At 39.7% G+C, this 13,698-nt stretch overlaps 1 protein-coding gene and 1 long non-coding RNA gene across 2 annotated transcripts; one reads left to right on the plus strand and one right to left on the minus strand.

Moving 5' to 3' along the window:
• Window positions 1-524: 524 nt before the first annotated feature.
• Window positions 525-1,924, minus strand: LOC308143660. Its single transcript, XR_013937028.1, has 3 exons — window positions 1,637-1,924; window positions 1,348-1,495; window positions 525-674 (listed from the first exon to the last, which is right to left on the minus strand). It is a non-coding gene; the product is annotated as an uncharacterized lncRNA (long non-coding RNA).
• Window positions 1,925-3,030: 1,106 nt separating this feature from the next.
• Window positions 3,031-13,115, plus strand: gdpd1 (glycerophosphodiester phosphodiesterase domain containing 1). The gene is made up of 11 exons (XM_080508441.1): window positions 3,031-3,131; window positions 4,108-4,250; window positions 4,607-4,649; window positions 4,986-5,121; window positions 5,638-5,683; window positions 6,279-6,400; window positions 7,183-7,272; window positions 7,785-7,918; window positions 10,099-10,158; window positions 11,222-11,273; window positions 11,590-13,115. The coding sequence occupies exons 2-11, from the start codon at window positions 4,115-4,117 to the stop codon at window positions 11,722-11,724; spliced, it is 954 nt and encodes a 317-aa protein (XP_080364567.1). The 5' UTR covers window positions 3,031-3,131; window positions 4,108-4,114; the 3' UTR covers window positions 11,725-13,115.
• Window positions 13,116-13,698: the final 583 nt, after the last annotated feature.

Consider the following 13,698-nt stretch of genomic DNA (forward strand, 5'->3'; position numbering starts at 1 on the left):
TCATTGTCATGCATGTTGTCATCACTGGCAATAAAGACCATGCTCTCACCGTGTTTCTCTTTGAGATAAAAATGTTAACATTACAGACATAAAACATGAGACATAGGACAGTAATGGCAAAACCACTACTATTACTATTACTGTACCTTTTTAACCAGAAAATATAACAACCCATAACAATTTTAGATGCTGAAACTTTCTATCATACCAACACTATATCCTGAAATGTTGATCTCCTTGTTTTTCTTGCTTTGAATATGGACCTATACAGCCAGTTACTTGCCGGCGCCGCCATGGCGAATAGGCGCCGACTTCCGGTGGTGGCAAAAAGCTGCTGACCAGCACCATTACAATGCGAGAAAATACAGCGACACTGAGTCTTTACAACCCATCTGGCTTTTGACAGCTGTTAATTCATCAAAAATGAGTCATAAACTCAGGTGTGACGTGCAATTCGGGTTCACGCCTCTCATTCTATGTTGTCATTAACTGCCATCCAACACGTAAACAATGATACAGGAACAACATGAAACCTTACAAATAAACTAATTTATTGCCTTAATGACAATCAAAGGAGGAAGGAAAAATTTGATGGATCTTCTCGTGCTTTTTTCTTCAACACCTCAAGGACTTGGGCAGACATCCCAGGCCTGGAGGATATATTCCCCAGCCAACTGCAAAGCCAAAGAACTCATTAGCATCTCATATTTAAATCACAGGCAATTCTAATACGTCTATCATTTATTATTATTTCATATTAACTGGTTATGCGACCATGATCAACTCCATCCAATCGTCGGTCAGTTGGGGCAAAAAGTTTTATGATTGCTCGGTTTCTCTGATGGTTGAATTTTGTGATAAGTTTTGTAGCTTAAAAACAACGATTTAGGATTATATCCCTGAAGTTTTAATGGTTACAGATGTGTGGTAATGAATGTAAATTACTGACTTTGAATTAACTTTCTTTACAAATGTACAATTGTTGTTTCTTTTTCGAATTGTAAGTAGTACAGTTGTCAAAAGTAGTTACACACCATGGACGGAGGGAGCAGAATCTCTGGGTCTATTGTGAATAGTGCCATGAACAAGTTTTCAAAATACTTTAATTGCTGGTATTTTTCAATTCATTTACAGTTCTAATTACCAAACCTATGCTCATAGATAATTGATTTTGGAAATTTGGTTCACAAAATAAATCAGAAATATGACAGAAATCATTAAAACACATACATTGGGTTAGTAATAACAACAGCATAAATATCTCAAAAGCATATTGTGACAAATGTAAGTAGCAGAAACTTGAAAGCATACAAATGAAAAGCTTTTATTTATTTATGGTTCACTTACCGGCGGAGTGTTAATGGATGTGGCAAGTTCATTTTCTCCCTCAAGAACTCATATGCTTTGGGTCCATAAAAATAGAGTGTTGTAGCAAACTGCTTTTGATCTTCGGTGTATTCATTTGCTGGCGTCACAGATAAATCAAGTGGCAGATCTGGTCAAGAAAAAGAAAAACAGAAAAAAAAGTACATTTAACATAAGACAATCTAAAAAAAATGTTCTAAACTGGAAAACAATGCCCATCACATATTGATGTCCTGGTGATTGGTTAGGTTCATGACGTATCGGCAATCACCTCTGTATGACTCCAACAAGTTTCCTGTCTCTTCTGTCAGGGTCCTCATGTCTTTCACCTCCTCCAGTAGAGCACTAACCATTACTTTAGCTCTTTTTTCTCTTTTCTTAGCTTTCAAAAGTTCCTTCTTGGCACTTTCAAACTGGTAGCGGGTCTCTTCATACTTTCTTTTCATTGTTGTTATGTCAGCAGCATAGCAATGTTCTATGCTGATAAGATCTACACTCGATGAATAAGGTTGTGGTTGTGATTCTGGTTCGACAGCAGGTTTTTTTTGACTCGTTTGTAACGTCCTGGTCGTCTGCAAAATGAACATACACATGCATAAACATACAGTCACTGATGAAATCATTATCCAAGCTTATGTCACATGCCTGTCCAATACCTTTGTTGATTTCAATTATTAAATCAACTATGTATATATATTTCTAACATTTGAGTGTCTAAGTATAGCTTATGCATACTGTCCATGTGCTATCTGCATCGTTTATTCTCATACATACATGCAATAATCATACAAATTCTTTCAATACTGATGAAACATTTTGGATTTCCATTCAACTGTCAGAAAGCAGAATACCTCCCTACCTTTCCTTTACTGTTCCATGACATAACAGAAGGAACCACACCCTTTTTCAATCTTTTGTGCTGAGCATGCCGTGAAATAATGAAGTCAGATGGCAGAAAGTGTGCGGAGCACACGTAGTCATAAGGTGTTGGATGCCAAGGCTTTTTACTTGTAGGATCAAGTCTGTTAATGGCTCTGGTCCATTTTTCCAGCAGAGTGTGTTCCTTTGGAAATCTGCCATGAAGAAAAACAATTATAACAAATAAACGTCATTGTATATCTGGTCAAATATCTCTGCTCAATTGCTCAATTGCTCAATCCTCATTTCAAAATACAACACACAACAATCAACTTAATTTTCTTCCACAATATTCCTATTCTTGTCCAGTCCCCACTCACAAATATTGCAAGAAACTTAATCGATTTCATTAAAGATTGCGAAAGAACCCTTGGGTCGAGAAATGTGAAACCACCACCAAATAATGATTGAGACTGTAGTGAGGCATGCAGACAAGTGGCAGAGGAACGGGAGCGTAGTCGAGTCCGACATAAAACCCAAAACTGAACAAATATTATCTTGGGTAAATGCAGTTACGGATTATTTCTCATGTACTTACGCGTGGAATGTAGTGGATGAAATCTTGGAAAAGCGATTTTTACAGCCAACAGCGCAACATGACTTCACCATCGTGTCACGCTTCTTGATGTTGTTTTGCCACTACCGGAAGTCGGGACTTTGAAAAGCTTCACGCGGAAGCGGAAGTGCAAATGATTGAACAGACGTTTGCGCGTGCGCGTGCGTTTGACAGGAGTCGGTGAGTGCGGTCTGTGTTTGGAGCGTGTGCAGTCTGTCATTGTGGTCCGCAGACTACAGCGATATAGACGCTCAAGAGAAAGAAGATCAACTCAAACAATTTGATGACAGAGGTGAGAGTTGATCCGGGGATTTGATTTGGCCTGAGCCTCGTTATGAAGCTGCTGTCAGTCGGTGTAAACAGTCCGTACTCACAGTTAGCATAAGGCGGTCGGTCAATTCATGCCACGATATAGTCTCAATTTATTTCTCTAAGGCTTAAAAAAAAACAAAAAAACACACAAGGTAAGTCCGACCTGTTCTTCAGTGACAGCACCTGAATCAACCTTAAAACACTAAAAAAATGTCCTGTTTATGTAGCTGATGTGTAGTTTCAGTCTATTAAGTCATATTTAATTACCCTTTTTGGTATGGACGTCGTAGTATAGCCATTTTATTGGCCTGGTGAAATTACTTTTTCAAAGATATATTTGCAATGGCTCTTTTAATCACTTGGTACTACTACTGTTACCAAAATTATTAAAGCTGGAGAGCTTTAATAATTTTGGTAACAGTAGTCGTCAATTTACACTCAAATGTCTGTTATCCCATTGTAAGTTTCCGCGTGAGTCATGTATGGTATGTTTAACCTTTCATAGATTTGAATTAATTTACAATTAATGGCTAATCGGGATCTCTCTCTCTCTCTCGCCAACTCTATTGTAACATACCTCTTGTGAGCACACCTTGAAATAACTTTTTAGTCTGTCATAATAATTAGTTGTACCGTAACCTGTCAAGACGCACTGAAAGAATTCTATTCATAGACCCGCTACTGAGCATTGCTTGCTTATTCTATTCTTGCAAAGATATTTTGATCCATTAGAACCGTAGAACGCCTTTGCATCTACTATTTTTGTGTGCTTCTCCTCTTTATTTGGTGCATTGCTAAAGTTCACAATACATGTTATTTGTCTCAAGTCGTTAAAATAGCAGCAGCATCTAACTCATCTTCCTATTAAGTCTGAAGGGGGGGGGGTGGCTGCAAGCCATCCTGGATTAAAGTGTAATCTCAGAAATATGACTTTAAGCTTGTTCCACCTATGACAGACAGGAGATGTGTGCTGCCGTGTACGTCCTGCCAATGGTAACCGGCTACGTGCTTACCTCTGCCCTGCTGCTGAAACGTCCGTCTCTGTTGCACGGGAAGAAACGACAGACTTTTCTCAGCAAGCACATTTCCCACCGTGGAGGTAAGGAATCCTTGGAAAGTCAGTTTAAGCGCTCTCAGTCTTAAGTCGATAAAATCTCAAATGACAAAAGGAAAAGAACAAGATGTTCAGATAAAACAAGACACGTTAAAACCGAGATTAAAAGAAATTTGGCAACGTCTTCCACTCGTGATCTCATTTTGTTTGCGGGTGTATTTACATGGTTTTGTTTGCAGTTGATTTGATAGTGTGCTTTCATACAGGAGGTCACCATGAAGATCATTCTGGGGCTGGAGTTTATCTTGTCTTGTCTTGTGGTAGTGACAGTTACGCGGTTGAGGGGAAAACAAAAAAACAAAAAACACCAGAATAATAAGTGTTTGCAATTTGCGTTGCAGGTGCCGGCGAAAACCTGGAAAACACCATGGCAGCTTTCAAACAGTGAGTCATGATAACGAAGCTCTTTCTGGGGGCTAAAGTTAAGGAGTGGTGTTTGTGTGTGATACACTTGATTACGTGGGATTCAAGATAATCAGTATTTTTTTTTAAGAATTACATGTATGTTTTTCTTTTCATGCTTCGTTTTGATCTGGTAATAAAACCAGTTGGGTGCAGGTTTTTTGTCTTATTGATTTATTTTTTCATTCGAATCTATTAAAAGTCAACACACTGTTGTTTTGGGTAAAAACAAACACACAGCTGATCTGAAGGGAGCGAAATGTCAAGCAGAGCCTTCGTGATGCGTTCAGCTCATGCGTTGCGTGTTGCTCTGTGCAGCGCGGTGGACCTCGGCACGGACATGCTGGAGCTGGACTGCCACCTGACCAAAGATGAGCAAGTGGTGGTTTCACATGACGCCAACTTGCGGAGAACCTGTGGCATCAACGCTGACATCTGTAACGTCGCCTACGCCGTGAGTTCATTGGCGCCTGTTGCGTGGAGCGTACGTGTTCTGAACCTGAAAGCAAGTGAGATGTTCTAGAAGGTCGTTTTTTTTGTTTTTATCGTGTGGAACAGCAAGCTGTGTTTAACAATATGTAAGGGTGGCTTTTTGCTTTCTTTTTTTTTTTTTTGACCATTGAAACAACAGTCATGTGGGTTTTGTTCTGATGAGGTGGATAATGTGACCCGATCATGTGACGCCCGGACCAATCCACCTGATTATGTCACATGACGGTTAAAAACAGTTGGTCCGGAGTTTCATTCTGCTCATTGAGGATTTCCCTTTGCGTCGCCTCTCCCAGAGGGTCGCAGCTTAAATCTGAATGTCTGATTGTGAAACCGGAGGTGATAGAGCTCTAAAAGGACACTAAACTTGTTTTGAATGCATTTGAATGCAAGCAGGTTCACCATGCTGGGTTCTCACCTCACTGTTTATGGCCTCTCTCTGGTCTGTTCGTCACCGAATTCTCTTTCTGTCTCTGTGCAGGAACTCCCTCCGTACCTCTGCAAGCTTGGTGTGACCTTTCAGAGGGGTGAGCGTCACCCGGCCTCCACCGGAGTCTTACATTTTCTCACGTCATTGTACAGAAGATCCGAGAGACGTGATTGCAATTTGCTGCAGTACTTTACGTGGAAATTGTGACGCCGCACTAAAGCTCCACTGTGGTTCAACTTCCTCACTTGTTTCGAAACTGTTGCACAATTTTATCTGCTTCTGCCGTGAGATGATCAGGAGCCCCGGAAGTTCATTTTCATGTCATGTGTCATCATGTGTTTGAACCCCAAGCACATTGTTGACCCAAATTTGACCGGAGATGAACCTTTGGGGAATTATGCTTTCGACAGCAACGCCAGGCTGATTTTAGTCCTGCAAATTGTTCTTTTTGTTCAGTTTGTGTGGAAACCCAACACTCAAATAGATGTTTTAACCAATTTATCTGGTACAACACATCAATTCATCTGCAACAGATGACCACAATCTAGTAAATGTACTGAGCAGATAATGTGTTACAACGATACACATTTATATTTCTAAGCTGTTTGCTGCTGAAGTGACGTAGGAGCCGTTTGGTGTGTTTACATTGACCTGAAGCTGGCTGCGTTTTCCACTCGTCCCTGTCTGTGCAGACTGCGTCTGCGAGGGAGGCCAGGACAAACGCATGCCTCTCCTCGCCGATGTTTTTGATGCCTTTCCAAACACCCCGGTCAACGTTGACATCAAGGTCAACAACGACACTCTTATCAAGAAGGTCAGTGTGCGCACGTCACTGTGTGCCTTTTTTTTCCCCCTACTTCAATCTTCCTTTGATTTTTCAAGACTTTCTCACTAAGGTCTCTACCTGGGAAGTCCTGCGCTGTGGGTAGGGCTGCACAATATATCACAAATGTATTGATTTCGCAATATACGTATCGCAAAGACTGACTGAATGAGGGTTTTAAAGTAAAGATTGACTGAAAGGCCTAAAAATGACTAAAAACAACTAACGCGTTCTACTTAAGCGTTTGTATTTATAGCAAATGGTGTTATCACAATCTACACTAAATCTAAAATCTAAATCTAAAAAAAATACAACCACCTAAATGTGCCCTTGTCATACAATAAAAAAACAACAAGAACTCAAATTGCAGTTCATTGTTTTATGATTAATTTAAAAAAATAAATAAATTGTCCCTTCTTATCAAACCAATCTTTTGCTGATCTGAAATCGTGCAGTTGGAAATGCCTCAATTCTGAAACTGCTTCTGCATGTCAGACTGACTTCAAATTGGCTTTTAACTTATTTATTTATCTATTTATTCATTCTTTTTTTTTTTGCTGTATTTCAATCTTGCTTTTGTCTTTTTAAAACTTACACCACTTTGGTCAATGACTCATTTGATTAGATCTTCCTGTATATGATGTAAAACCTGTGATATGTTATAGCATACAGCATCTGTATGTCATATTACTAATTTTTAACTTAATATCAGGTTGCAAATTAAAACTGTCTGGATTTAGTGTTTTAAACTAGTTTTTTTTTCTTTGCTGCAGGTGTCTGAGCTGGTCGTGAAGTATGACCGAGAGCATTTGACAGTTTGGGGTAACTCGTCCAACAAGATAGTCAAAAAGTGTTATAAAGAGGTAATGTTATAGAGCATGTGAAGCCTTTTTTTGTGTGACTGTTTTACACTGATTCTATGTCAGCAGCAAGATGCACAGAGCTACATGATACTAGACAGAAACCTTTACAAGATAGACACAAAAAGAAGAATATACAAAATGTACATTGAAATACAGTGCAAGTCCAGATATAAAAAAATAATACATCATGCAAATTCAAAATAAATGCAAGTACGCTGCAACTTCACCCATAAACATGCCATACTATATATGTACCTTGTATTTTCAATATTATGAGCGATATCATTATATAATTAAATCGTTCCACCAGAAGCTTATATTGACATTGTTGATATTCTCGTGGGATGAATGGGAAACGGGACAAAATATTTCAGCAATTAAAAAAAAGCGTACCGATATATATCTTATATATCTTGGTATTCCAAGAGTCGTTTCAAAACTAGAGAGTTACTATTGGGAGTTGGTGTCACTGGACACGAACCAAAGTCAAGCTTGTCTGTTTGTTTTCGCAGAACCCTCACATCCCAGTGTTGTTCAGCTTTCCCAGAGTGCTGCAGCTGCTGGGTCTCTTCTACACTGGCCTTCTGCCCTTTGTTCCCCTCAAGGAGCAGTTTCTGGAGATCGTCATGCCTTCCATTATCACCAAGTGAGTAAACACATAATATGGAATGTATTCTGCTGGTTGCTGTGCAGCACCGATAAATAAAGAAGTCCTCTTGCGGCTCGTGTTTATTTGCGAGATGAAACGCCATCACTTCTCACTAAAACAATCTCAAGTCGAAAAACCTTTAATTACATTTAGGTTAGAGGCTATTGGTGTTTTTTTTTTTTTTTCCTTTCCCCCCCCCCAGTTTAATAACTCCAGTCCTAAAATAGGGCTGCAGCCCATTATAAATACATGACCTCTGCGTGACAGTGTAACAGGCTTTAGTGGGTCAAAGGAGGATTAAATTTGCCCCAAACTCTAAAGGTAGCATTCATACCAAATTAGGCATCAGGTCACCTTCTCACAGGGTTGTAACTGGAGTGTGAGTTTTGCTCTTCATCCTGCTTCACAAGACGATTATCAACATTTAATCGGGAAGGCATAGACCAAAAGAACGATTTCATCCCTCAAAAGCGACGCAGGAGTGTCGTGACGGCCACAAATGACACACAAGCATCAGGTGGGGTCGTCACAGAAGATTATCCTGATTAATTTTGGTCCCCAGTAACTACAGACTCCCTTCAAATCAACGGGAAGGCTGCAGTTTTTAATGGGGTCTGGATGTAGCCTGAAACCGTCATTGTGCTGAAGACACAGTCACTGTATCACAAATTATTCCATACCTCTTTTATATTACTTTATCCATCTTAAGGTGGCGGGACGACCCGGAGCCAACCCCATTTATTTATTTACGCTCACACATAAGGCCAATTTAGAGGCATCAACTACCAGAGTGTGAGGAAAAAGCCAGTGCATAAAGTGGAAGAACATGCAAGCCCCATGCTGAAGGGTCCCCAAGACCAACTGGGGCAGATTAAGTAGATCTTTAGATCATTAATTTGATCATTTAATACTGGCAGCCCTTTTAGCTTCTCTCCAACACTGAGCCGGATCTGAGCTGCTTGAATTATTACACCCGCAGTGTAAAACTGAACGCTACCGGAAGTCATTCATCCAAACAGCTGTTAGGATATTTAACAACTCACTGTCAATGTCCTACATGTACCGTTTACACCTGCACTGAGTACATCCCTTTTATCAATCCTGGCAATTTACTCTATTTTTAGAGGATTTCTTTCTTTTTTACTGGATTGTTTTTATTTTATTTTTATTTTATTTGTTACACATTCTATTTTTTGTGCTCTTTTTTTTCTCTTGTTAGATATTTACATATGTTTACATATTTTAATTCCTTAATTTTATAATTTCTGAACCTTTTTACCTTGAGCTGTTGTAAGTTTGTGTTTCCCCCTGGGGAGGAATAAAGCGCTCTACTCTACTATAAATGCTAGTTCATAATTATGTTTTTTGCACAATTAAAACCGAAGGAAATGGCCGAACGAATGAAAGTTTAGCGAGAGGAAACTCGCCAGAGGACTTAAAATTTCACTGAGTGTTTATCTGGTTGTATTTGCCCTGTGATGGACTGACGGTGTCTCCAGGCTGGAGCCTACCTTCACCCACACTCCGCTGGAATCAGCTTTGTGTGTCTTTTTTTTTTTTTTTTTACATCACTGGAGACAAACTTCGAACCGAGAGACAAAGTTTTACGTGTGGACAAGTCCACACACCGATTAAAGTCCGTGGCGTGAAGCTCGGCAGCGTTTTAATTTTGTGTGTGATGCAGATGTGTGTGGAAGTGTGCCCGTCGCTCTCGGCTCGGCCGTCTCACGGTCAGCTCCGCGTCCTCTCTTCGTCTCCGAGACCTTGACTGGACCGTAATCCGGGTTGAAGGATGCTGTTTGAAAGACGAACCGTCTCGCCGATTAGATCACGAGAGGAAACATTCACACCCCCCTCGCCTGGAAGCCGGCGTGTTAGTGGATCGTAAGGATCAAGGTCAAACCAGCGGATTTCACATGCCGAACATTCAACAGGGATCAGCTCATTTCTCCTGTTTCACTCTTGTTCCACTAAATACTTTTTTTTTTTTTTTTAATGTCCCCTCCTCCAGCAAACCACACTTGTGGTAATTTGTTCCATGTCGCTGTCGAGACGAGAGTAAATTCAGCTTGATTGTGTCGTATTTGATGTTCAGGCGCCTCAAATGTCGAGGTAAAGTAATATACTCTGCCCCAATTCTTTACACTATATTTGACCGCTCTGTGTGATTTTTGCAGAGTGAGGGATCCTGACAGACTGACCAGGAGTCAGCGGATCATCACCTGGCTCGCAGACTCGTAAGTCATTAACCGATCCAGATATACAAGATCCCGCCACATCAGTAACCGCAAACTGCATGTGTACTTCACAACCAGAAACTCTTTTGTGTGTGATTAAAGCATCATGCCTGGGATCTGAAATAGTCCTGCCAGAAGTCTTAAAATGACAAAAAAATATTTAGATATTAACTGTAATTATTACAAGTAACTTCTACTTGTAATTTATTTGCTGTTTCATTCAGAATGACATTCTCAACGCTACATGGAGACGACTGTGGTGAAAGCCACTCACCTTATTGTTCATGAAGTATCACCAGAATCAAAGCCATACGGGACACTGGAAACCTGCAACGTACTGCAAACGCAGGATTAAGCTTTGCGACATTTCACTGTATTTTGCACCAGGTGCCGTCATTAAGAATGACATCATTCCGAAATGTTTTTATTTTTTTGGAAAAAAATGTTTTTTTTAGGTTTTATTAAATATTTTATATTAAATGTCACCTTTGTTGTATTGCTTTCATCCAGCTTTGCTCTAAATCAAAGGAAAATGACCGAAAACATATGTAGAAACATTATTATCATGTATATCGTTGCATTTTACTGGCCCGTCCCTTCGAGATAGAATGGAGAGTTATATGGCTCAAAGACTAAAATGAGTGTGACAGCCCTATCCTAGACTGTTTATCTCTATACCAACATTTAAGAGCTCCTAAAAGAACAAAACTAGGGCTTTATAGGCATTTGTCATCATCATTATTATTATTATTATTATTATTATTGATTTCAGGACTTCTCAGTAATGACAAAACAGTAATATTAAAGATAAAGGGGGCAGAAGCACTCACTCAACATTATTTTATAACAATTCTACAACCTTAAAACCAAAATAAATCCAGGCAATAGTCACAAGAGGGTCAATCCCAGTTTTAAATGTGTAAACATTAACTGTTGGGTGTTTTTTTTTCTTTCTATTCTTCTCTGGGACTTTGAAACAGCGATTTATGCTAAGCCTTTACAATTGCACAACCATGCTGCTCTACTTTCTCCCCGCTAATGAGCGTTTATTTGTCTCTTGCAGTTTGCTGATGAGGAAAGTTCTTTTTGAGCATTTAACTGCCAGAGGGATACAGGTAACACAGCCGTTACTACATCATAATACAGTACTCGTACAATGAGGAAGTGAACACTGCACTATCAGTGATTGAATGTGTACTGCGAAGCAGCCGCCTGCCGTTTAGGTTTTTATCTTCATTACACACCCATGATGCCCCAAACCGGTTTGTTTACAATGTAAGGGGATTATGTTTGATGGCAGAACTCAGAACTGTATGAAGGTTAAAGTACACTCCCTTTTGCACGAGCTTCACTACCAAGAAAATGCATATGGATATAAGCCGGAGTGGCCACAAACCATCGCAGCTGCTGACTCCTGCCGTCTGGTTTCAGGTGTACGTTTGGGTGCTGAATGACGAGGAGGACTTCCAGAGGGCGTTCGACTTGGGAGCCACGGGAGTGATGACAGATTTTCCCACCAGGCTTAAAGATTTCATGGACAGGAATGGCATTTCTAAGCCCCAGTGACCTGCCAAAATCTACCTCACCCCGCCTCGCCAGTGATTATCCTTCAAGCTGACTGACCTGCCAAACTAGCAACCCCCCCTCCCACCACACACACACACACACACACACACACACACACACACACACACACACACACACACACACACACACACACACACACACACAGCCAATTTACACTGCATGCATTCCAGCAGAGCTCCTCTCACCCTTGTTTTATTGCGAGTAGGGATCCCCAGTGTGTTTCTACCAGTTGTTGTGTCGTTGAAACAAACTTTACGGTTTGTCACCTCGAGGAATCACATGATACGTGTACCGTATGTCATTATCACCATGTTTAAGTTGTCTTCCCTGCTGTGCATTTACACTTTAGCACACATGTTGGTATTATAGGACAAATTACCCATTGACATATTATCCTTGGTTGTATTACCATTGAATATCACAGGAGACTCCTGATCTATGACTTAGAACTATATTTTTCAAAAGATTTACTCATGTAAAGAAACATATCAGCTTCTTTAATGCTTTAAAAGCATTTAAAATATTGCTAAAGTATTGTGAGGAGAAACACCAGCAGTCGCAGCTTGATGTGTTAACGCCATATTACTTTTACAGTAGTTTCACACTTTCTGTTTCCGACAGTCACTTTGGCCAGATTGCACTAATGCACTTACTGGCGTTAACACAAAGCACACAAAAATCGACACACTGCTTCAGTATGATGCAAACTCTTTAGAACTACAGGGAGACTACATTTTGTTCTGCACTGAATTGCATTTTAACCTCCATGCGTTTGTGTGAATGTGTGATTTAGTCTTTTCTAGATTTGGCATCAAATCTAAAGTATTGATTGAAGAATTGTATCCGTTCAACTGAAAGTGATTTTTTTTTCTTCTTTTGCACAAAATAAGAAACTGAACTGATTCATGTTGATTTATTGTTCAAATTGGAAATCTACTCATGATGGGTGATGTTGAGCCGATCTTCACTCTGACTGTTAATTTAACAAACATTCATAGTGTAATCATACCCTTGACATGGACACACAGTGAGGGTCCATAATGAATGTAGATGTTGAATGTATTGTATATTGTTGGAGGATTTTCCAACCACATGGTATTCCTATAATTTATGTGTTTGTTGTATGGTATTTTTGTATCAGTGCTGTCACTGAGTTTACGCCTGCAATCCTATCCCTGGTGTTTCATCGTCAGCACTCTTCTTTCAAATATATATAAAGACTTGATCCACCAACCATAGTTCTAGTTTTGTGAATATATTTGATTACTTTGCGTTGTGTTGCATGCTGTTTTGTTTTGTTGTTTTTTTTTTTTTTATTGTGGCATACTAAAGTGAAGCTGTTGTGTTTGAGTATGTCGTGGCAGAACCAGTTTGTGGGACTTGATTTAATGGAAATACATTTTCTCCACACTGAGTTTCTCATTTGATTGATGAAAACATTCATGAAAATAAAAGATATATTCATATCTGTGTATTTTGTGATTATTTTGGTTATTCGTTCATGAGCCGTGCTGCAGACGTGACAGGAGGTGGCGCTGCAGACTTGAGAGCTTTCTGTTGTTTTCTTGAACCAGCTTGAACAGATGCTGGACATGTTTTATACCTTGAAGAGGATCTGACTGGGACGATTTCTTCATGTTGACAATAAATCATTCTGTGTTTTATTTCTAGGTAGATTTTCTGTAATAGGACTGACAAATTAAACTCTGTGTAGTTTTGTAAAGGAGTTCAGTGAAAAAAGCGTTAATTTGCTGGCTGCACGTTTTCACTGTTGACCAATCAGCGCAGTGTTGCTATGCCTGATCAGTCTGCTGATTGGCTGATTAGCCTGTCAATCAAGTGGATTATTTATGACAAAGAGTGTGAAATCAAGATAAACTCTGACTTTCTGAGTGAGATTTCAATGCTTGAAACGGATGCGCACGAGATATTTGTACAATGTTCACATTGAAC

The sequence above is a fragment of the Blennius ocellaris genome (genome assembly GCF_963422515.1).
Source record: "Blennius ocellaris genome assembly, chromosome: 2".
NCBI classification, from domain to species: Eukaryota; Metazoa; Chordata; class Actinopteri; order Blenniiformes; family Blenniidae; genus Blennius; species Blennius ocellaris.